The 25,191-nt window shown below is 40.6% G+C and overlaps 1 protein-coding gene across 3 annotated transcripts in view; it reads right to left on the reverse strand.

The window, feature by feature from the left end:
• The window catches only part of SLC26A4 (solute carrier family 26 member 4), a 54,828-nt gene extending 33,934 nt beyond the window's left edge, over positions 1 to 20,894 (reverse strand). The window contains exons 1-6 of one of the 3 annotated variants that reach the window (XM_033193218.1): positions 20,656 to 20,890; positions 19,694 to 19,912; positions 18,067 to 18,206; positions 9,642 to 9,752; positions 7,224 to 7,408; positions 6,461 to 6,625 (exon numbers count right to left, since the gene is read on the reverse strand). In XM_033193218.1, the coding sequence (XP_033049109.1) occupies positions 6,461 to 6,625; positions 7,224 to 7,408; positions 9,642 to 9,752; positions 18,067 to 18,206; positions 19,694 to 19,857 (765 nt within the window). In that variant the 5' untranslated portion in view covers positions 19,858 to 19,912; positions 20,656 to 20,890. Of the gene's footprint in view, positions 1 to 6,460; positions 6,626 to 7,223; positions 7,409 to 9,641; positions 9,753 to 18,066; positions 18,207 to 19,693; positions 20,597 to 20,655 lie in introns of those variants that run through there. The other 2 variants (XM_033193220.1, XM_033193219.1) reach the window with 2 other exon arrangements.
• Positions 20,895 to 25,191: the final 4,297 nt, after the last annotated feature.

Below are 25,191 nucleotides of genomic sequence, written 5' to 3' on the forward strand. Positions count from 1 at the left end.
TTCTTTCCTAAACCTGAATGATACAGATAATAACCAAATAACAAAAAATCCTAAAATACTTCATATGTGGATACAGGTAGACTGATTCATTCTTTATGGCGAAGAAAAGCTATTGAATTGACATACAGGCCAAGTATAAATTTTTGGAAATAAATTTGGTACTTAATTTTATGTATCAAACTTGAACTAAGATAACAGTACATTTTTTTTTTTTTTTTTTTTTTTTGAGCTCTGTTGCCCAGGCTGGAATACAGTGGCCTCGAACTCCTGAGCTCAAGCAACCTTCCACGTCACCCTCCAGAGTAGCTGAGGCTACAGGCAGGCATCTATATTTATTTTATTTATTGTAGAGACTACAATAAATAGGCTATTTTATTTTCTGTAGAGATCTGGGTGGGGGGCGGGGGTGGGTGGGCGGTGTCTCACTTTGTTGCCCAGACTGGTCTCGAATTCCTGGCCTCAAGAAATCCTCCTGCCCAACCTCTCAAAGTGTTAGGGTTACAGGCATGAGCTACCACAGCTGGCCAAAAAAAAAATCTTTAAGTAGACAGATGAATCAATTCAAGAAAAACTAGTTTTGTTTTGTAAATAGGAGACTTCTGGGAATCAAGGGTGTTTTCAAGGAAATTAGCAAGGAAGAATCCCAGGGAAGAACACTAATATCTTTGTTATATTAACCTCAGTCCTATAGAAGGCATTATTAAAGAAGGTATCGTTGAGACAGTTCTTTGAGACAGTCTCCCAGTGAAGAAAACTTTTCTTTCTTTTCTTTTTTTTTTTTTTTTTTTTTTTGAGACGGAGTCTCGCTCTGTCGCCCAGGCTGGAGTGCAGTGGCGCGATCTCGGCTCACTGCAAGCTCCGCCTCCCGGGTTCACGCCATTCTCCTGCCTCAGCCTCCAGAGTAGCTGGGACTACAGGCGCCCGCCACCTCGCCCGGCTAGTATTTTTTGTATTTTTTTTTAGTAGAGACGGATTTCACCGTGTTAGCCAGGATGGTCTCGATTTCCTGACCTCGTGATCCGCCCGTCTCGGCCTCCCAAAGTGCTGGGATTACGGGCTTGAGCCACCGCGCCCGGCCGAAAACTTTTCTTTAAATGAGCTTCTTTATAGACGTATTTTATAGGAAGATAAAAGAATGGAGCATCTTATAGTTTATCACATGTATTTTACTTATTTTCACAGATAAACTACTTTTAAAATAATTATAATGATAATTTGATGACAATTATGTATGAACTGAATGAACTTTAAGTACTTAATGAACCTTAAGTAATCTAGGAGTCACTTTGCCAGCAACCTCAACTCTCTGGAACACAATCAAGAAGAGTAAGGAAATGGGGGAGAAGTTATTATGCAAGTAGAATACCTCCCACCAAGCCCTTGGACTAGAGTCCGGGCATTTAACTTGTAGGAAGACTCTTGAACTTTCACTCCAGGGGTACTTTTGCTCTCACTTGAAGCCCAGTACTAACAAATTCACTTTGTCTGCTTTTCAGAGTCACTGAAAATTGCTAAAGGCAGATACACTGACAGAAACAAGATGATGCAGGGGACAGCAGAGTGAAAAAGAAAATGGGATAACTACCACCAGTAGACACAATAACAAGAACTTAGGGCATTTAACACAGGAGCAAACAGCCCTACCTAACCCAGAGGCTTGAAGGTTATCATTGCAGTTTGGTCCTTTACATAATCAGTTTTCTGATGGATGACCCTGATTAATTCATGAGCTAGACATCACATTTTGATGAATTGTCTATTCATTAAAAGTGTACTTTTCAACTGAAGATGTAAAAATTGAAACTTGAAAAACAAAATATTTGGAATCACTATCCCAATCACACAAACATTTTTACCTTACAAAAATAATCACTACAGGATTCCAGTTTAATCCATGAGAATCACTTAGACCTTTGAATAAAAAGTATGTCTGGTGGATTAAAAGTATAACATGAGGTTCAAAAACCAAAATCAGTTTATATTACACAATTGCATCATGCAAGGCATCTGAGTATATAAATAAGTTGCCTACATATTAAGTAATCATTCAGAATCTTTTAAGACAAGCTCTATGATAGAAAGTTTAATCTGTGTAGAAATAAAACTCACCATGTAAACTAAAATAGTCAGCTTATACTTAACAACATAGAAATTAGACTCTACAAAAACACTGAACAGTACTTCTAATTTAGTTTACTGTTAAAATACGATAAAATATGTTAATAGTATGGATATCCATATGATTCTGTATTTTAGCTTAGTATTCCCAATAATTCAAATTATGATAATGAACTTTTTGGTAATAGATAATATTTTACTGTATTTGGACAATTTTAGGACAATTTCATTTAGCTAACTTCTTTGTTCTTGCCCAGGATTACCTGAGTTTATGAAGCCATAAAAAATTATGCCCAATAATGTGTATGAGAAAATTGATCTGTTTACTATTGGAGCTGAATTTATTTTGTTTATTTCATCTCCAAGAATATCACAAACCCTTCACAACCACCTTTTGCTGTCAGGCATTTCCTTCCATATCTTTTGTGTATACATGTATAGATCAATCCTTAAAGTGTTACTTTAATATAACGGTATAAATTTTACATACTGAAATAGGTACAAAGCAACAAATCTAATCAAGCTTAGTGGTGGCTTTCAAGGCTCTCACCCTTGTCTACTGAGACAAACCATTCAAACTGAATGGTGGGAAATCAACCCCTAAGTGGACTGGGATTTACTTAGATAACTGAGTAGCTACATGGTAGCATCAAGGATATTAACGAATTCTAAATTGCTGCCAATATCCTGTCATTCTCCCTTCTGCCTCCTACATCCAGTATCTCCGGCATTTGTAAACTAACTTATTTCTTTTTCTCCTAATATTTCCTCCTCTATTTCTTTTCATTCGTTATTTCTAGTTGTCAGTACCTCTTTGCGGGAGAGGGCAGGACAAACCAAAGTGCAACCTTAGAACAAAGATTAGTTAACATTTCAGGTAAAGTATTTTACAACAATCTTACAGTCTTTCCTGGGAGAGTCCTCTACTACTCTGCATTTATTGAAGGATTCTTTCATGTATAATTGCAATGGCAATGTCATAAGCAAAATTCTCTGTTCAGGGACTAAGCGGCTCATTCAGCCCTATGCAATCATTTTCAGATGTGCTGAATTTTTTTTTTTTTTTTTCTTCAGAAGAGCAAACTTATATTCACCACCACATAGGGATGACTGAAATACCTTCTCCAACTTGGCTGGCCTGTGTGGAGTTTCTTGCAAAATTCTATGCTGTATGCTAAACTGAGACTTCAATAAAAATATTCAACAGGAAATAAGTTACATAATGACTGCACTTGGTTTAAAAACTATTTTTGATCTTGGTCTAGTGTTTCATGGTCACTTTTGTCCCTGTCAAAGTGAAATCATTTGCAGAAAGTTTCTTCTTAAACATAATCCTACGAGAGCAGAAGAACTATTTCTCCTGTTCTGCAAGGGTCCTGCAATGGCCATGGATCCAGGTCAACGATTAGTTTGGACCTCCTGTGATCTGTGTAGATGAAGGTCTAGCAATGTTTGCCTAATGAGGTGAGTATACTCAGTAAGAGATGTCTTGGTAGGTTAAGGAGTCACTGGGTTTGTATAGGGAGTGAACAGTGCCTGGCACATGGCAAGTATTCAATATATGTGTATTGAATACACTGAATGAATGAGAATGAAGGAATAAATGAATGAACACTTGATGAAGAAAATGTAAAAGTAAGTAAAAAGCAAGATGTGCCAGGGGCTGCAAAAGTTACAGAGCCTGTCCAGATAAGGCAGTCAGAGGTCTCAAAAAGAACTAAGGATTGGCCAGGTGTAGTGGCTCACACCTATAATCCCAACACATTAGGAGGCTGCAGTAAGAGGATTGCTTGAGGCCAGGGGTTCAAGACCAGCCTGGGTGACATTGCAAAACTCCTGTCTCTACCAAAATAAAATCTTAAAATTTTTAATTTTAATTTTAAAATACGGGCTGTACATGGTGGCTCACTCCTGTAATCCTGGAACTTTGGGAGGCCAAGGTAAGAGGATCACTTGAGCTCAGGAGTTCGAGACTAAACTGGGCAACATAGCAAGATATTGCCTCTACTAAAATTCAACAAAGAAAAAGAAAATTAGCCAGGTGTGGTGGTGCACGCCTGTAGTTCCAGCTACTCAGGAGGCTGAGGGGAAGAATTGCTTGACACAGGGAGATGGAGGTTGCAGTGAGCTATGACTGTGCTACTGTACTCCAGCCCGGGCAATGGGGCAAGACCCTGTCTCAAAAAAAAAAATTTTTTTTAAATAGAAAACTGAGGATTTGATAGGAAAAATGTATCAAGAATGACCCATATAATGCTGAATCAAAAACTTTTGCTAATGTCTTCTAATAGGCTGGGTCCCGAGGAAATGAATGGCGAGTTTCATGAGGTCTATTCATCTGTGATAATAATAATAATAAACTCAATTCTTACTATGTGCCAGATATTGTGCTAAGTGCCTTGCACATATTTTGTTTCTCAATCCTCACAGCTCTAAGAAGTAGTTACTATTACGACTCCCATTTTACAATTGAGGACACTGAGGCTTAGGGAAGTTGAGTATAAACATCACAGGTAGTGGGTGGAGAACCAAGATGCCAACTCAAGTCTGTTGAAATTCAAAGTCCGTGATCTTTTTTGTTTGTTTTTGGTTTTTTTGTTTGTTGTTGTTGTTATTATTGTTTGAGACGGGGTCTCACTCCCATCACCCAGGCTGGAAGGCAGTGGCATGATCTCGGCTCACTGCAGCCTCAACTTCCTGAGCTCAGGTGATCCTCTCACCTCAGCCTCCCAAGTAGCTGGGACTACAGGTACGTGCCACCATGCATGGCTAATTTTTTTGTGTTTTTAGTAGGGACAAAGTTTTGTCATGCTGCCCAAGCTGATCTCGAACTCATGGGCTCAAGTGATCCACGTATGTCAGCCTCCCAAACTGCTGGAATCACAGGTGTGAGTCACCACATCTGGCCTCATGATCTTCATCACTATGTGATTCTGCCTCCTCTGTCTATTCTCATTGCTTAGAGTGGTACCCAGCCTGTAGTAAGCACTTGGTAATATTTGTTGAATGGATGGAGTGTAATAGTATGGGATTATGGCACTGTTATGAAATTGAGCAATTCCTGACAACCTCACCAATTCTTAGATATGTGTACATGGCCTTACATTGTTTTAGAAGCCAATAGGTGGGACTTTAAAGACTCAAACTCCATTCTTAATGTTGACACATTGTTTTTGTATGATATCATTCCCCCAAGCTAGGATGACATCATGTTACTATTATCACCATTTTTCAAGCATCAATAACATGCTTTATATAGAACACATTTTTAGATCCAAAACATTTTTCAAATCTAATTAGTGTGATCTACATCCTGCTTTTGCATTTCTTTTGCATGGTGAATCATCTCTGAATCTAATGTTCCTTTTCATCTATAATTGTTGAGACGTTTACATTATGCATTTTATGAACTCTCATGGTTAGAAAAAGCTTTTAGAGATACATCTCCAATCATTTCATTTCACCAATAAAAAAGATGCCTTGAAATAATCATTTCAAATAACTCCTTTATTTAGAGTACTTGTTATGTACCAGCCCCGGGCCAAGTGCTTATCTATTCTTATTTAACAATCCAATGAGGTATATACTATTACTAACCCAATTTTGCAGAGAAGGAAACTGAGGCATGGTGATTTGCTCACATGGCTAGTAGACAGTAGAGCTAGAATTTGAATTGAGGTCCATCCAGTTCTAAACCTGAGCTTTCAATGAGCACCCTAACCCTACATGATGTGTCCAGGGTCACTTACCTGTTAGAGACAAAGCTGAGGCTAGAAATCAAGTCTGTTACATTCCAGAGCAGCCTTTAATTCATTAGACCACTTTGTTTTCATTAATGTTTTTAAGTACAATAGTATTTCTAGAGAAGCAACCAAGTGTTTTCAATGGCTCCCAAAGTATTCATAGAGAAATGTGGGGTCTCCAGATTCAAGTTTTGTTTTGTTTTGGTTTTGGTTTTGTTTGAAACAGGTTCTTGTTCTGTTACCCAGGGTGGAGTGCAGTGGGGTGATCACAAATCACTGCAGCCTCAAGCTCTGGGGCTCAGGAGATCTTCCCACCTCAACCTCCCAAGTAGCTGAGACTAAAAGTGTACACCACTACACCCGGCAAATTTTTGGATTTTGGGATTTTTTTTTTTTTTTTCTTTAGAGATGACGTCTCACCGTATTGCCCAGGCTGGTCTCAAACTCCTGGACTCAAGCGATCTGCCCACCTCAGCCTTCCAAAGTGCTGGGATTACAGGTGCAAGCTACCACGCCCAGCCCAGACTCAAAGAGAGAATGAATACAGTTGTTTCTGGAATGAACAGTGACCCATGCCTGGAGCAAGAAGCAACACTTACATAGATAATGGAGAGAACTCCATTATAGTTTTTGGTTGAAACATTGAGGACAATCTTTAGCTGTGAGACCAGCACTTGGAAGGCAGCAGCTGTTGTGAAGCCACCAACCAAAGGATCTGCCAAGTACCTCACTATGAATCCAATCTGCAAGCCTCCAAATATCAACTAGGATAAGAAAAAGGAAAGAAAAATTAAATGTTTGCCTGAGATAGAAACTAACTCTCTGGAAATATTAAATCAAGCTTAATACCAGTGAAAACACTAGTAGCCTACCTATAGCACAAAAATACTTGTAGGAAAAAAAACATGAATTTCTTAATGCCTAATCACTCCCCTCCCTCCACCACTCTAAAATTTGAAAACGATGCGTAATAAAAACCTTGAAGTATTTCTATACATGTACTCAGAAAAGCAAAAACCCATAGCTTATTTCTATGGCTTTCAGTCCTGTGTCTCTGCTCACCAGAACATTTTTTTCTCATTTATGGATTCTCATATATTTCCCTTCTCTCATCCTCAATTGAATCACACATGTTCTTCTGTGCTTTTTTCTGTCTCTGACTTTGATGATAAGTGAGTCTTAATAAGTGGGGTCTTGCTGTCTATTTTAGCATCTGACCTAAAACAATGTAATTTATAAAATAATTTTGGGTTCCAGAAAATTACTTTTTTTGTTTTTAGAAGAATCTTTAAGTCTATATGCTTTAAAGTTAACTTCAAATAAAAATTACACCAATCTATATTTTACTTGTAAGTTCATTACCTGTATGATTCCAACCAGCAGAGTCAGGGCACTGGCAATCAGGACTCTAGCTGTATCTCTAGCTGCAGTGTCTATCATGGTAGTATTTAATACAGTTCCATTGCTGCTGGATACGAGAAAGTGTTCGTCGGGGGCCATGCTCAGAACAACAGATCCAACCATTAAACTCACCACTGGAAAAGGTCCTGGGGAAAGAAAAGTCTCTAACAATTAATCAGTCATTAATCACAAATGTTCAATGTGTCTGCATAGGATTTAAAAGATGTATAAAAGATTTAGCTGTGACTAGGAAAATATTGTTTGTTCATGAAAGAAGCTAAGCCGGACCCAGTGACTCACATCTGTAATCCTAGCACTTTGGGAGACTGAGGTGGGAAGATTGCTTGAGCCCGGGAGTTCCAGACCAGCCTAAGCAACATAGTAAAACCCTATCTCTCCCAAAATAAGATAAAAATTAGCTGGTGGTGCGTGCCTATGGTCTCAGCTACTTGGGAGGCTGAGGTGTGGGGATTGCTTGAGTTGGGGAGGTGGAGGCTGCAGTGAGCTGAGATCACACCACCACACTCCAGCCTAGGTGACAGAGCCAGATCCTGTCTCAACAACAACAAAAAGAAACTAAAAAAGCAGATATCTTGAGGCATTCATGACCCAGAAACAGGCGAGAGAGACATGTAGGTAGATTATTATGATACAACATTCAGGATGCTTTGTGAGTATATCAAAAGGTTGTCTAACCTGTCTGTGTGTGATCCTCAGGTGTATGGGTGGTGGGGACGGGGATGAGAGTTGTCAAGAAAGGCTTTCTGGCAAAGGTGGCACATACATTGAGTGTTTACTTGTTCCACTCAATTTTTGTTTCATATAATCTCATTAATTTCCTAAGTGTCCAATATCCTAATCTCTGTGGATGTGAGTATCTTGATCAATATCAAAGGGTCCAAATTAGGATTAAAAAAAATAGCAAAGGAGTATGAAGTTTCTTTCTCTTTTAGTAAGACAAAACATTTTTTCATATCAAATGTCAATCTGTAAGATTTTATATTTTAAAAAAATATTATTTTTTTCCGGCAACTGCTCCGTTTACTACTGTTATTTTTATCTATGATGATGATGATGATTCTACCCTTTCATCATGGAAGCCTTTATGGTTTTGAGGTCCCAAAACCCAGCCCCAATCACCTGGAATATCTCAATGTATAGAATACCAAAGAGAAAAATCAGCTTCCATGTTCCTCATCCAAGCATTCAACACTAATTGATTCTCCAAGGTGAGGAAGTTCTTTCAATCAGTAACCTCTTTCTGATCTCATTCTAAGGAAATACAACTAAGGACAAAAACATGGGTTGGGGATAAAGTAGATGGTTGCATTTATTTCAAGAGGATCATTGAGGTAGACATGTCTAGCCAGCAGATGGATGTAGGAGCAAAATTTTCTCTAGTATGAATGTCAAAGTCACAAAATAGCATTAAAACACTCATTTACTAGGACATTCTAACAAACGAGAATTCAAATTTTAGGAAGAGCAGGAAAACTTATTATAAGCCATACCAAGAAAGAAAGCCAAGCTTAGCTTCTAAATTGTTTTGGTAAGATTTTGCCAGTCTTCTAATATTAGTGATTTAAAATAAGTATGCTCTTCAATTAAATCATGAATATGTATTTGATGAACATACTTAGTAATTTCTTTTTTTTTTTTTTGAGACGGAGTCTCGCTCTGTCGCCCAAACTGGAGTGCAGTGGCCGGATCTCAGCTCACTGCAAGCTCCGCCTTTCTTTTTGGGTTCACGCCATTCTCCTGCCTCAGCCTCCCGAGTAGCTGGGACTATAGGCGCCCGCCACCTTGCCCGGCTAGGTTTTTTTTTTGTATTTTTTAGTAGAGACGGGGTTTCACCGGGTTAGCCAGGATGGTCTCGATCTCCTGAACTTGTGATCCGCCCGTCTCGGCCTCCCAAAGTGCTGGGATTACAAGCTTCAGCCACCGTGCCCGGCCCATACTTAGTAATTTCTAAGTTAATCCAGTAAAATGGTAGGCTCAAAGACCTTGTGTCATTTTTACCCTGTCATTTTGACTCCAAAAATGGAGTCAAATTTATCACGTTTTTAAAAACCAAAACATGCTAAAATGTTAAGGTAGGCTGTCATTTTCAGTTTTTCAAGTTTTCTTCTTCATTAAAAAAAGTTACCTAACATCATTGAATAGAAAAAGTAGGCAAAACACTAAAATCCCATTTCCCTGAGAACATTAACAAAGATATATTAGGTTGGTGCAAATGTAATTGCGGTTTTCACAACTAAAAATATAACGGTGAAAACCACAATTACTTTTGCTCCAACATAATAGAGGTATAATGCACTTAATATAGCCAAAACACTTTAAGCATGAGCAAATATAATTGTAAAATATGCTTATAATTACCAACTGAGATATGTCTTGATGTTCCAAAGATAAAGTATGTCAGGATAGGGAAAAAAGCAGAGTAGAGACCATATCCAACAGGAACTGCAGCTAGTAGGGCATATGCCATCCCTGCAAGCACATCCAAAGTGATTACATTCACAAACCAAAGTTAAGGTATGCAGAAAGTCCTCAACTTACAATGGTTCCACTTATGACTTTGACTTTATGATGGTGCAAAAGCAATATGCATTCAGTAGAAACCATACTTTAAGTAACCATACAACTATTCTGTTTTTCACTTTCAGTACGTTATTCAGTAAATTACATGAGATATTCAGTATTTTATTATAAAATAGGCTTGTGTTAGATTATTTTGCCCAACTGTAGGTTATTATAAGTGTTCTGAGCACATTTCAGGTAAGATAGCCTAAGCGATGATGTTCTATAGGTTAGGTGTATTAAGTGCATTTTTGACTTAAAATATGTTCAACTTGCAATGGGTTTATTAGGACATAACTCATGATAAGTAGAGGAGCATCTGTCTTTGTACTGCACAAAGAAGGGCCTTTACACAGATACTCTCAATTTACAGTTTCAACAGATCAGCCTGTCCTGAGTTGGTCTCCTTATTTTGCATACAGACTTGCTATGCTAGGATGCAGAACAGGATCCAAATCACCTGGAACAATGATTGCATCTACAAACATCACCTGCTCAGATGAATTGACTCAATTGATCAGTAATTCAGTTGTCCACTAATCAGATCAGTGGGAAAAAACAATCAAGTCAATTGTTGATTAAAAACTTGGTCAGGCCCAGTGTTCCACACCTATAATCCCAGTGCTTTGGGAAGCCATAGGCAGGAGCATCAGTTGAGCCCAGGAGTTTGAGACCAGCCTGGAAAACATAGCAAGACTCCATCTCTACAATAAAATGAATGAGCCTGGCATACTGGTTCACGCCTGTAGACCTAGTTATTAAGGAGCCTGAGGTGGGACGATTGCTTGAGCCCAGGAGTTTGAGGTTACAGCGAACTATGATCATGCCACTGCACTCCAGCCTGGGCAACAGAGCAAGACCTTGTGTCTAAAAAAGGAAAAAAATATTGGTCGATTCAGTATAAAGGCTCAGACCAGTTTTGCACAGAGGCAGTTGTGTCTGAGCTCAGTGCTTCTCTGCATTCTGAGGGACACAGTCATTGTTACCCTGCCCTTTCTCCTTTCTTGGTGGGGGAAGAAAAGTTAGATCTAAAGAAAAAAATATGATAATTATACACAGCAGCAGACAAGACAACGCTACCCTAATGAAGTTGACCAACGCCTCCACTAGGCAATGCCAGCAGCCCCCAAACCCATGAATTTCTGGCAATAGAGAAATCAACATTCTAGTTTACATGAGGGTTAGAAGAGGATAATGACATTCTTTTCCTTGGTTAAATACTTAGATAGTCAGCATATCTTACTCCGTTTTACCTCCTCACCCTTCACTCACTCACAATGAGAGAAAATCAAGCCTTTTGACCTTTGAGTCATTAATAAGGAATTATGTTTATAGTAGTTTATTAAAAATGGCAACAGCCTGAATATGCTGGCCCCCACGCACTCAATATCACTTATCAGATGAATGTCCCCAAGCGGGGAAGTGGTTAACTAAGTTATGCTCCATACTCCGTAATTCTATGAAATGAAATTGATGAAGTACATTCACTAACATGGAGAGATATGAAGTAAAAAGGAAAAAAGTGAGTAAAATCAAGATTCAAAACTGATAGGTATGTACGCTCCCACTTTTGTAAAAAATACATTCCCACTCTAGCCTATGGGAGTGTATGCATTAAAAAATCTGGAGGAGCCAGGCGCGGTGGGTCACACCTGTAATCCCAGCACTTTGGGAGGCCGAGGTGGGTGCATCACGAGGTCAGAAGCTCAAGACCACCCTGGCCAAGATGGTGAAACCCTGTCTCTACAAAAAATACAAAAATTAGCCAGGTATAGTGACGGGCACCTGTAATCCCAGCTACTCGGGAGGCTGAGGAACAGAATTCCTTGAACCCAGGAAGCGGAGGTTGCAGTAAGCCGAGATCGGGCCACTGCACTCCAGCCTGGGGAACAAGCAAGACTCCATCTCAAAAAAAAGAAAAAAAAATCTGGAGGTATTTTGAATGTAATATGAAGTAATTCAGATATACAAGAAACACAATACCCAATGAATAATACAATAAACTTTCATGTATCCATCATCTAGCTTAAGAAATAAATTACTGCCAATGCAGTGGAAACTCTCAGTATATTCTTCCTCAATCACATCCTCTTTCCTCCCTGCACCCTCAGAAGGCAACAATTATCCTGAATTTGGTGCTTAGTATTTCCAGACATTTCATTATACTTTTATATAGATATGTATTTATGTATCTAGGAAGATATTTACTAAAATATTGATGGGTTATCTGTATGGTAGGATCAGAGGAGATTTGTAGTTTGTGGTGGAGGTGTGTTTTCATGTTCCTTATGTGTATTTTCTAGTTTTCTACAATGAGCATTCATTCATTCAACAACAGTTGATTATGCACCTACCATGTGTCAGGCACTGTTAAAACAGAGTCTCTGCCCTTGTGGAGTTTGTATTCTAGAAAAATATATCTATTAGTGCAATTGTTTTAATATATAAATCACAAACAGGAATTGCAATAGTCAGTAGTCCCAAGAGCATGGAATAGAATAGGAAGGTGACTCCACAGAAGGAAGACAAGAAAAGAAGGAACAGGGGATGAAAGCACAACTTCTCTATTTCATATGGACAGTTTTCAAGTCCTTCTCAAACTTCCATTTCCCTAAACTGGGCTCTGCAGGTCTTAATACGCCTGGAAAAGGGGAACTTTTCAGTTTTCATATAAAGTGTCCCATTTAGGGACCACTACTACTCAAATATATTGTAATCATCTTAATTATAAAGAAACTTGGTGCAACAGTTTTAAAATTATACAATTTGTAAAGAAATCTGGAGCCAGGTGTGGTGGCTCATGCCTGTAATCCTAGCATTTTGGGAGGCTGAGGTGGGTAGATCACTGAAGCCAGGAGTTCGAGACCAGCCTGGCCAACATGGTGAAACCTCATCTCTACTAAAAATACAAAAAGTAGCTGGGGGTGGGTTGGTACACGCCTGTAATTTCCGCTACTAGGGAGGCTCAGGCTCAAGAATATCTTGAATCCAGGAGGCAGTGGTTGCAGTGAGCCAAGATTATACCACTGCACTCCAGCCTGTGTGACAGAGAGACTCTGTCTGAAAAAAAAAAAAAAATTAAAAGAAATCTGAGCCATTGATTTAAATGATAGAATCTCTCTGTTGGTAGTCATGATGTACAGGATGGTGACATATACTGATAAAGCAGGTGCTAATAAACAGTTGAAATTTATATTAAATTTAAATTTCATCTAAAGGTAAAGCCTTGCACCATGTGAGGACGCAGCAAGGAGACAGGCTGTCACCAGAAACTGAGTTTGTAGGCACCTTCATGTTGCAGAAATAAATTTCTGTTGCTTACACAAACAAATAAATAAAAGTCAAAAGGAGAAAGCAGACAGCAGACTCCTTAAAGCTGTGAATAAAGATAGCCCTACAAGAGTTGCATCGATCTTTTGCTGTCTGATGGGAATTTTTTTAATAACTAAAATCAGAAAGATCCCATCATCCTTAGCAACCTCCTGGCTTCCCCAGTAACCTGAGCTGGTCTTCTCAGAGTTGTTCTACTACTCAGCTGCTCAGCCAGTGGTTATGTTATGGACACTGTCATCACTGGAAACCACAACACCACCTCCAAAATCTGAATTTTGAGCCTCTCTCAACCTGTAGCCACCAAGCCTTCCAGCTCACCTACCGCAGAATCCTTATTGCAACATTTATTTGTGCTCATGAGGTTTCTAATCAATTAACCGATCCACTTTCTCCCTATCCTCCACACCTTCCTGTCTTCACTTCCACCCTTGCCCACATAGATGCCATGGAATTTTGCAAATATTCTTAACTCTCTTTTTTCACTCTCTCCTTCCTTCCTTTTCTTGTCTGGCAAAACCCCAATTTGGCTGACCTCAAACATCCACCTTTTCCATGACAGCCTTCAAGCAGCTAGGTAAACTGAACTGAAGCCATCTACATCTGGGCTAACGAATTTCATGTAAAATGGGTGACCACAAGTGCCAGATGGGCACTCAACACTGCCTGGGGACCCAATTACATTTCCTCAGGGGGTGTGCCTTTCCTTTCTTTGAGACAACTGTTCAAACCTCCCCTACTTACCTTAATCTGCCCAAACCCTTCTCCACCAGACTCAAAGTTAAGAGACATATTCTGCTTTTAATCGAAAACACAGAATCCATGAGATGCTCCCAGGTTGCTTTTCATCAAAATTTCAAACCTGTCTTCATCTGCACCATTTGGGCTATCTTCCTTTGAAAAGGGAAGAAATGTCTCCTGCCTTTAAGGAGTAATTCTCCTAATTCTGTTCTCAAACCGCTCCACGCTTGCCCCTTTTTGCTACTTTGCTTCTAGTTATTTCTCCTGTACTTCTTGCACCACAGATCTCTTTCTACTAGGTCATTTCTATCGGTTCACAAATATGTTCTAGTATCTCCCATACTGAGAAAAACAAATTCTCCCTTCACTCTGTCTTTATCTCTAGCTCCCTCTGATTCATGGCAAAACTTCTTAAAAGCAGTCTGTAATCCTTCATCATACCCTACCCCTCCGGCATATTCAACACTCTCGTCCCCTCTATGCTATTTTTTTTTTTTTTTTACCTTCTCTTTTGGCTTCTGATTCCACATTCCTTTGGTTGTTCTTTGTCTTCAACTTCCTGGGCCCAGCTTTCTCAGGTTCTTGGCTGCCCCTCTCCTTGCCTTCCTAACCTCTAAGTACTCTGGCTCTCTTTTCTTCTACATCTGCCCTTTCTTCCTAGGTAATCACAGGCATTCCCACTCTTGTAAATATCACCTCTTTAACGATGCTTTCCTGATTTTTATGTCTGGCCTAGACCTCCCCTCTGACCTTCACACTTGCAGTAGCTCCCACTTCTCTATGTGGCATCTCCACTTGGAGGCCTCACCCCTGCATCTCAAACTTAGCATATCCAAAAGGAAACTTAATTTCCTATCCCAAACCTGCTCCTCAGCCTGTCTTTGCCATTTGGATAAATGATGTAATGATCTACCCGGTTGCTCAAGCCAACAACCTTGGAGGCATCTGTGATTTTCATCCACACTCATCAGTATGCATCAGTGATTCTTACTGCACAATATATTCCAGATCTTGCAGCTCTCTTCATAGCCTGCCTCATCCGGTTCAAGCTGACACACCTATTCTCCCTTTAATTCACAGCAATATCCCCACAGGACCAGGAATAAATGAGGCAAATGAGGTGCCTAGGGCACAATATTTAAAGAGGCACTCACCCACACTACAATTCTTCCTCTTCCTCCCTGGAAAATACTAAGTTTTCTGGCCTCAGGGCCTTTGCACCTTTACCTGGTACACTCTTTTTTTCTGCTTATCACATGGCTGTCTCCTTCTCATTCTCTTGTCTTTGACTAAATTTCACCTTCTCAGTAAGGTCTCCCTGGACCATTGTATTTAAAATAGACCTCCCTTCCTGGCTAGATGCGGGGGCTCACACCTGTAATCCCAGCACTTTGGGAGGCTGAGGCAGGCAGATCACTTGAGCCTAGGAGTTCCAGACCAGCCTGGGCAACATGGTGAAACCCTGTCTCTACAAAAAATACAAAAATTAGCTAAGCATGGTGGCACATGCCTGTAGTTCCAGCTACTGGGGAGGCTGAGATGGGAGGATCACTTGGGCCTAGGAGGCCAGGCTGCTGTGATCTCACCACTGCACTCCAGCCTGGGCAACAGGGCAAGACCCTGTCTCAAAAAAATATAAAAATAAAGATCCACCTTTCAAATTAATCCCTATTACAGTATATTTAATCCACCACAATAGATATTACAATCTATAATTATTTTTGTATTTATCTACTTATTTAATTCCCATCCCTACCCCTCAAAATAATTTTACAAAGCTCCATGAGGTCAGCACCTGTGCCTGTTAATGAACCACTGAATTCACATGACTGGATACCTGGCCTACAGAATTCGTTTATAAATATTTATTAAGTAAATGAATGATAAATGAATGTATAAGTAAGCCAGATTAACCTCCCAGAAATTCACCTTATGCAGATAACTTTATAGAGATAATGTTTCTAGAAAAACATGTTACCCATAAAGTAAGGAACTACACAATAGACACCGGATTAAAATCCCAGCTGTACCACTTATCAGCTTCATGACCCTGGGCAAGATTTAATAGATTTCTCACCTACTGAAAATGAAATAATAATAGACCTACCTAGAAGGATTGTTATGAGGATTAAATGAGATAACTGGCAATATTCTTACTTAGCATAGTGTCTCATGCTTATAAACAAAATGAATTCTTATAAGATACTTGCCTATGAAAACTGGGGAGACATGGAGCATGAAGCATCATTTTTCATATGTAAAGAGGATTCATTGTCAGGAATGAAATTCAATCTTTTTCACTAAATACACCATCTCTTATGTGCCTGTCTCTGTGCTAGGCACCTGCTGAACAAACATGAATTAGGCATGATTCCTGTCCCCCAGGAGTCACAGGGTGTCGCCATGTCACAGCCCTTAGAGCACAGTGTAGAATACTTGGCGTTGTCTAACTTATGAACCGCACAGCCCATCCTAGTCTCTCTCCCATCCACTTTTGTGATTAAGAACATGCTTGATCGGGCTGAGGCTCCACCCTGGGTTCATAGGCCATCCTCCTTCTCTGAGGGCATCTACCTGGCCTGATCTGAGCAATCTTGAAAGCTCCACAGCCAAATTTTAGCTCACGATATTGCTCAACATTCATTACTAGCTTCTGAAAATACTTCTATTTTCAAGCCATCCCCACCCCACCCTACTTCCCATCACTTGGCAAACTCAGACTTAGCCATCAGGGAAACTCAGTTTTGACATTCAACTTCCAGGAAGCCATTCAAGATCCCCTAAGACCGCTTTGAGTGACCCTCATTTGCACTCCCTTAGCAAGTAATTTGCACTCCCCTGCCAGAGCCCTTATCACATTGAATTATCTCTTTCTCCATTGGACTATGAGTTCCTTGGAAGCAGAGGATGCATCTTATTCATGTCAGCATATCTAATGCCTGGAACATATTAGGTGTTTCACAAATTATAATAAATAACAACATTTCTGTTTTCATGATTCAGATTCTTTGGGAAATTGGTCAGGGTGTTGGGTGTGGGACAGAAACGAAATGGTGGGGATGGGGGACAGATGAGAATGCCATACTGCTAGGCACTGACTATACAACAGATTTCTAAGATGCTTATGGGAATATTATGGTATGAACTCAGTTTATAAAACAATAAATAACCACCTATGTTGGCACATTTTCCCACAGACTAAAATAAGAGGATGATTTTTTTAAAAAAAAGGATGGAGGCAGACAAAACATTCATGTGGAGTCCAGGCTAGGAAGCTTCCTTTAAGCTTCCTAGCCTGGACTTAAGCTTCCTTAAGCTTCCTTAAGCCAGTTTCAAACTGCACCTCAAGATCCATGTTTGGGAGGCTGGACATGGTAGCTCACGCCTGTAATCTCTGTACTTTGGGATACCAAGGCGGGTGGATCACTTGAGGTTAGGAGTTCCAGACCACTCTGGCCAACATGGTGAAACCCCGTCTCTACTAAAAACACAAAAATTAGCTGGACATGGTGGCATATGTCTGTAGTCCCAGCTACTCAGAAGGCTGAGGCATGAGAATCACTTGAACCTGAGAGGCCAAGTTTGCAAATGAGCCAAGATTGCACCATTGCACACTAGCCTGGGTGACAGAGCAAGACTCTGTCTCTAAAAAGCAAAACAAAACAAAACAAACATATGAAAAAGATCCATGTGTGGATATAAAATAATTTAATGTGCTGCAATCATCATTTTAAAAGCCTAAGCATAATAGAACAAAGTGAAAAATTAGCATATTGTAATAAGTATTTTACAGGAACTTTAGATATACATGTACATATCATGATGTAACACATACTTCTTTTTTTTTTTTTTTTAACCTTGACTTGAAACTCTTTACACATTTCTTACTGCGAATTGTGGTCAATAAAAATTGAGAAGCCACTGCCTACTATATGCCTCTAAATTGGAGCTCTGTACCTAGTGTGGCTGCAGTTTCCCAGGAAGAGAACTCTAAGGAAGAGGAGAAAAGAGGTGACTCTCTCCACTAAGGGGCTCTACAGGAAAGATAAAGGCCTTGAAGGGTAAGCAAACATCTGTCACAGACCTATGGTAGCTGGGGAGAAGTGTTAAACTCCTTCTGGAGACCAGAACTCTCAATCCACCAACATCTTACCTTGCAGCGTGGCCACTAACCCAGTACTAACTCCCGAAATGATGTCACTAAGCAGCCATTCCTTGACTCGGTATTTGGGCAGCCACTCCAAGATGGGCAGGAGAGTCTTTAGCACACCAAAGGCTCTCTTTCTTGAACAACTGTCAAAAAGCAAGAAAACTGGGTTTTCAATCCAATCTCAGTCACAATCAATTTGCAAATCACAAAGCTGTGAGCTGAATTCTGCTGATGTTTGTAGCTATTTAGAAAAAGAATAAGAATTTCATGGAAAATAATAACCCTGAAGTGCTTACCATGCTTTTGCCAAGAACTGTATCTATCCTTTTTAATGTATTCTTCTAGAAAACACAGGATTAAGTGTCCCACCCCTTGCTCACCTTTTTAATCCTCTGAGAAAATATTCCTACACAAAAACCTATTTTCTGGTCCAGATCGAGACTGATGGATGTGGAGTCTCTAAACGGAGATTAATTTTCAGACTCCTAATCCAGGCGCCTTATTATTATTTTATTTAAAGAAAATAAACATACTGAATGTATTTTGGCAATACAAGCCTGGAGCTAGTTTTTACAAAAATCTTAGCATGAGGAGTGTATAACTTAAACCTTGCTACTTAGTAGTTTTTAAATTCAATGATAAAAGAAAAATATCAAAAATAGGTGGTATTATATAACTCCTGATTTGAATAAATTGTTTTTTTAAATTATAGTATTTATGGGACTATTGGACATTTTAACAATGACTCATTTTTTGATATTAAGGAGTTATTTTTAGATATTAAGGTGTGATCATGAAATGTGGTTATATTTTTTAAGAGTCTTTAAAGATACGCAGTAAAATACATAAAGACAGTATGCTATATGGGATTTGCTTAAAAATAATAGTGGAGGGAGCAAGTAGGTGTCGATATAAGAAACAAGATTAACTTGGAGTTGGTCACTGTTGAGGCTGAGTGATGGGTAGAAACAGTGGGGGTGGGGAGTTCATTATATTGTTACGTCTACTTATGCATATATTTGAAATGTTCTATAATGAAAGGTTTTAGAAACTCTAATTTCTTGATGTTCGTGACATCTAGTTACAGCACGTTTGGGTTTAGAGACTGAGGGTGGCTCTCCGTAGGGGTCCCACCACCTGCTGGTGAAGTACTTGGCACACCCTGCGCTCCCCTAGGTTCTAGCTTGCATTCTGATCTCTAACTGAATGGTAGCTCGCCTACGTAGCTTGAGGGTTTCAAGGACTCCTCCTGGTCAAGAGCTGGGTTTCCCTATTCATTTCATTTAAACGAGCTCCCATGAAGGCAACAGGGATCCACTGTACCCCAAGGGGCACTCCAAGTTTCCTTCAGAGAGGAAAAAGAGAGATGGGGCTCCCAGTACCCACTCTCCCCAAAGGCGAGTTTCCCAGATAAGTTCAATTCGGGCCCGAGACTGATGGAGTCACCCTCCGACCAGAAGGGCTGCGTGGAGGACCGGAGACCCAAAGTTGGGCCTCTGGGAGAAGCAGCTGGCGCGCAGAAGCTCCGCCGCCCGCACCCCACGCTCTCCCGCAGGGGACGCCCTCCCCCCACGCCAAATCGAGAACGCCCGGCTCCGCTTCTCCCCAAGCCGGCCCGCGCGGCGGCTACCTGCAGCACTTGGCCAGGCTCTCCCGCAGCGTCTTGCGCTCCTGCAGGCGCCGCTCGTGCTGTTGCTGGAAAGCGAGCTCGCTGTAGACCGGCCGCGACACCACATAACTGCAGCTGTATTCGGGGAGCTGCGGCGGCTCCGACCTGCCGCCCGGCGCTGCCATGACCTGCTAGCCAGAGGACAGCGAGGAGGAAGGAGATACGGTGCGGGAGGACGATCTGAGGTGAAGAGCGAGGAACAGAAAGAAGAGGATCACCTGTTAGCTGTCACCCAGCCCCCCGCCAGCTTCAGTCGAACACAGCGAGTCTGGTCCGCGTCCTGCAGCCCTCGGCGCTCGCGACAAGCGCCCCACGGCGCGCACGACCAGCCTGCAAGTGGGCACCTGAGAACCTTTGGATCCCGTGGCCTGCACCCGCTGAGCGGGGTTCCCCAAACTTGAAGAGAGTGAGCCCTGCTTTGGGGGCTTCCCAAGCTCCATCCAGTCCCCTCGGGCCGGCAGCTAGGGCGCTGTCCGCGTCCTGAAATCTCCCTTAAACCAAGGGGCTGGGGCAGGGACCAAGGGCGCGTGCAAGGCTGGAAGGGACCCTGAGAGTTCCTCCCTCCCCGCACCTGACCCCGGACGCAGCTGCAGGCGCGCACTGGAGGAGTGGTGCAGGCCCCCGGGCCAGGCGTGGAACCCTCAGGGCGCGCTCCGCGGGTCCCCAGGAGGCGGGCGCTGCAGGCACATTCCAGCAGCTGTCGTAGCCCTCCCGGCGGCAGAACTTTCAGTTTATTGAGCAACTCTCTCCCCCCGTCCTGTTTTCCTAGCCGCCTGTTCGCTCTCGGAGTCTCAGAAAGAAGGCTGTACTGCCCCCTGTCCGCCTGCTCCGTGCCCCCTCACAAGTCCCATCCGCAGCCCTCGAGGCCTCCCTGGGAGGGGAGCCCGGGCCGGGCGGTGAGGGCATCTTCAGGGAGAACTCACCTGTCTCTGCTCGCGCCCCGCCCGGAATGCCCCGGGGACGCCCCTTCCGCTGCCTTTATAGCGCTCTCAGAAGGCAGTGGGACGTTTTATTTACGGAGCAACAGAGACACCTTGGTCGAAGGGAAAGACACACACAGGCTGCGGTCTTTCCCAACCGATCCCATCAGGAAAGAAATCCTACCCCTTCTGCATTGTTTCCCTTTCCCGAACCGGGAAGGTTGAGACTCTTACTGGCTGCCACGCAGGGGCCACCCGGATCCTCACTCTTCCCCATTTACTAATCTTGCGGGCTGCGAGGTCAGGGGCGGGCCAGGCCTTGTGGGACTCCTTACAGGAGAGCAGAGCCCGCCTAGAGGAAGAGGTCCTCGGTCTCTGGGAGTGCTGACCTTGACTCCTAGGTTGTGTTATTCAGCGAACTCCACAGCCTGCCACAGGTGCTCTCATACCACATGGGGAAAAGGAGCAGTGGCCAGGTTTCTATATTTATAAGCCCTTGGATTTCTAGAAAGTCTTTTAGGAGTATTTAGTGGGTGGAGGATATAGAGAGTTCACGATCTACTCAGCTTTTAGCTACCTATTCTACGCGTGCATGTGTGTGTGTTTTATTTCACAATCCAAATCAAGCGTCCAGGTGGACCTTTCTTACCCTCTAGACTCTGTTTTTTTCTTTTTTCTCATTCTGCTGGACAATCAGGGAAGGAATAAACTGGACTACATGGAAATCAAGACTAGAAGAGAGGGGGGAAGAGCCGGAGCTATCCTACCTCACCAGTGTTTTGTCTTCTGTTGGGATAAACTTTGCTAAAACTAATGCATGGTTAAGATGAAGGGCAGAAGGAAGGGTTCGATAAACCAGAACATTCTCGCCTGATTATCAGTGTTCTGAAGTAAATACAGAAGAGGCTTCGAAATACAGACCTCTGTACATCAACCTTCGGTTACCCACCTACCTTGAATATACAGACCATGACAATTCTACCAGCTCCTGGAAACAGAACTCAGAACTCGTCTCCAGAGAACCCTGATGCAAATTCTCTGAAATGGTAGTCAGCATGTGTGTTTTCCTGAGAAGTGAATGAGTCAACAGCTTTCAACAGATCTTCAAAGGTTTACTTGACCCAATGAAGTTAAGAACCACTGAAGAAGAAACTAAAAAGAAAATCCAGGTCATGAACTTTGCAATTTTTATTCACATACAGAGAAGAAGGGAGGAATCTCTTGTGTATGTTTCATTTACGTATACCAGTGGTTCTTAATAAAGGGCTTTTTTGCCCCCAGAGGTCAATGCCTGGAGACATTTTTTGGTTGTCACACCTGGGGGATGCTACTGGGATTTAGTGAGTAGAGGCCAGGGATGCTGCTAAACATCTTAAAATGAAGTTTGCTATCACTCTAAGGTTTTGCATGTGACTTAAACTGTACATTTATTAATAAATTGCTACATGTACTAAAATATGTATCTATCACCATCTATGTATATATGTGTGTATTTTTTCATTATTGTTGGATGTATAGCTCAACTCCACTAAAATAGAGGAAAGTATTTGTTTTAAAGTAGATTCTGAATATACTCACTCTGTATACCCTCACCCATACCTTCAAGATCTGGTGAAAACACTGTCTCTTGCATGAACATTCTTTGATGCTGTAGTTCAGAATTAATCCAGTCCCTTTTCTGGATTCTCTTCATACCTTATCTGATCCTCTCTTAAGTTACCTCTCACTATCTACCTTAGTAACACAATTTTATTTACATACAATTCCTATCTCCCTCACTAGACAAAAACTTCTTGAGGGCAAGCACTGTGTCTCCTTTCAACCATTATTATCCTCTCTCATGTTTTTTGAAGAGATTTATCTACAGCCCAAACATACCTTTGTAAAAAACTAAAAATTACTTTACATATTTGATCTATGGCTTTGTTTTTCTCAATTAAGAGCATGTTATGGATTATCTTTGCAAGTGAGCACATAAGGATTTTTCTTAACCTTGGAGATGGCTAATTAGGATTTCAGAATATCAACTCATATTCGTAGCTCCATGGCAACTCACCTATACAACTCACAACTCTTTATTGAATTAATTAGAAGGCATTCTGTACAAATATAAATATAGTCCATATCCCATTCTAATATGGATTTCTGCTCCTTGTTGCTTGCTATTTTGAACACTTTTAGTCTGGTCCAGTCAGGCCTGTAAACCACTTTGCACCAGAACTTGGCAATGGTTTATTGGTTCAGAGGATTAAGGAGTGGGGTAAGGCTGGCGGAAGGACAGAGGAGAAAAGACTTGAATAACAACAGGAGGCAAAAGAGTAACTTCCCTTGGCTAATAGAATTCTTATTTGAAATGCATCTCTCTGTATAAGAGTTTGGTTCAATAATCACACTGTAATAAGTCCTGCATGTGTCTGGATGAAGATAATTGCTTCTTTCTGTTAAATGCTTTTCTATAGCAGAAATACCTGGGGTAGAACAGAATGGTATCTGTGTTACAGGATTCTATAAGGGTATAGAACTGCTGTTGTCATAGGTAGAAGGCAGACCGTTTGAATTTGGCTGTTTTGAAAACAGAAGAGTAGGAGGAAATAACAGCTTGCTCTCCCCACCCTATTTAATTGTGATATTAAACACCTTAGATTACTCACTTGGGCTTTACAAGGCAACCTTCACCTGTTTCGCACAGAGGTGGGTGGTTCGTATTTATCAGATTGTAATCACATTCAGGACTTAATGTGCATCACTTAAAATAAATGTCAGACAATATTATTGTTACTTGACAGTATTTGTTTAGCAGCAAATACTTTTTTAAAAGGCATTTTCTTATTTATCATTTAGGCATTTGCAGTGTAAGACAAACTCCCTTGTTTGATTATGCACATCACTTAATGTGCATCACTTAAAAATAAATGTCAGACAATATTATTGTTACTTTACAGTATTTATTTAGCAGCAAACACTTTTTTAAAAGGCATTTTCTTATTTATCATTTAGGCATTTGCAGTGTAAGACAAACTCCCTTGTTTGATTATGCATTCACCTGTTCATTCATTGATTGGATTATGCATTCACCTGTTCGTTCATTCATTGGATTTATTAGGAAATTATTTGCGCTGGCTGTGGGTACAATGATGAACAAAAGCTTGTACCACGGCCTCATATTTAGGGGTGCAGTAGACATTCACCAAACAGTCACAAAAAGTGTATCTTATTTCACTGATTATAACATACAGATTTTTCACATTTTATCAGGGTTCATGTTATAATTAATGATCTATTTATTATAGTTTAATAGCATATTTTGTGATTCATAAAATATGAATTTTATAATTAATAGCATTCTATAATTAATAAAATAAAGATATTTACATAAATGTATAGTATAGCTATGCCTTTTTTTTCTTTTTTAGAGATGAGATCTTGCTATTTTGCCCAGGCTGGACTTGAACTCCCAACATCCAGAATAGCTGGGACTACAGGCGCACAGCACCACACCTGGCAGAGTCTCTACGCTTTTGAGTGACTACGTGTGCTACAAGAATGATTTAATTGAGTCCTTCGTTTATTTAACTTAAGAGCAGTCAATCTTGCTGCATTACTTTTGTCTGAGAGCAAATATTGTGGTATAAATTTTTTCTTTCTTTCTTTTTTAACAATTTAAAATGTTCTCTAATCAGAAGAATTGCAAAAGAATGCAAACATGTTGGTTGGGCGCTGTGGCTCACAGGGTAATACCAACACGTTGGCAAGCTGAGATGGGAGGATCACTTGAGCCAGGCGTAATCCTGAACTTTTATTTCATTATGCATGTTAATTTTCTCAAGATAGCAGATGCTAAATTTCTGCCATACTTATACAAAAAGAGAACTGAACTGAACTTTCATTCAAGATTTCTGATCTTTTCTTCTCTGAACAACTTATTGGGCTTATTCTCAGTAATCATACAGTTCTGCACTCAATTGTTTTCTTGTTTTTTTGTTATTTTTATTTTGCACTCAATTGTTTTCTATTTGTTTACTGTATGCTACTTTATTTTCTTCTCCAGTTATAAGATATGCTCCCTAAGGATATAAATAATATATATCTTTTATGGTATTACAAAAATAAGATGTGCCTATAATAAATAATTTGGAAACTACATTAATGTATAAATAGTAATCACGTTTTATCTCATTATCCAGATAATCATTAAGTGTTTTGTTTATTTCTTTTTTATTTATTCTTTCTATGCAGACATAGGTACACATTTTTATTAAGTAAGATTATAATGCTAGTCTATTTCCCTACACAATACCTTGACAAATTGTGACAATATCATAGGTACCAGACTTGTTAAATTGTTGATCAATTGATTGTTTAACAATGGAATTTTGAGAAATCATTGGGTAGAAATAAAACTACTTTTAAAAGAAGAGAATCCAGCCGGGCGCGGTGGCTCACGCCTGTAATCTTAGCACTTCGGGAGGCCGAGGCGGGCGGATCACAAGGTCAGGAGATCGAGACCACAGTGAAACCCTGTCTCTACTAAAAATACAA

Source organism: Trachypithecus francoisi, unplaced genomic scaffold, assembly GCF_009764315.1.
Source record: "Trachypithecus francoisi isolate TF-2019V2 unplaced genomic scaffold, Tfra_2.0 Lachesis_group4, whole genome shotgun sequence".
NCBI classification, from domain to species: domain Eukaryota; kingdom Metazoa; phylum Chordata; class Mammalia; order Primates; family Cercopithecidae; genus Trachypithecus; species Trachypithecus francoisi.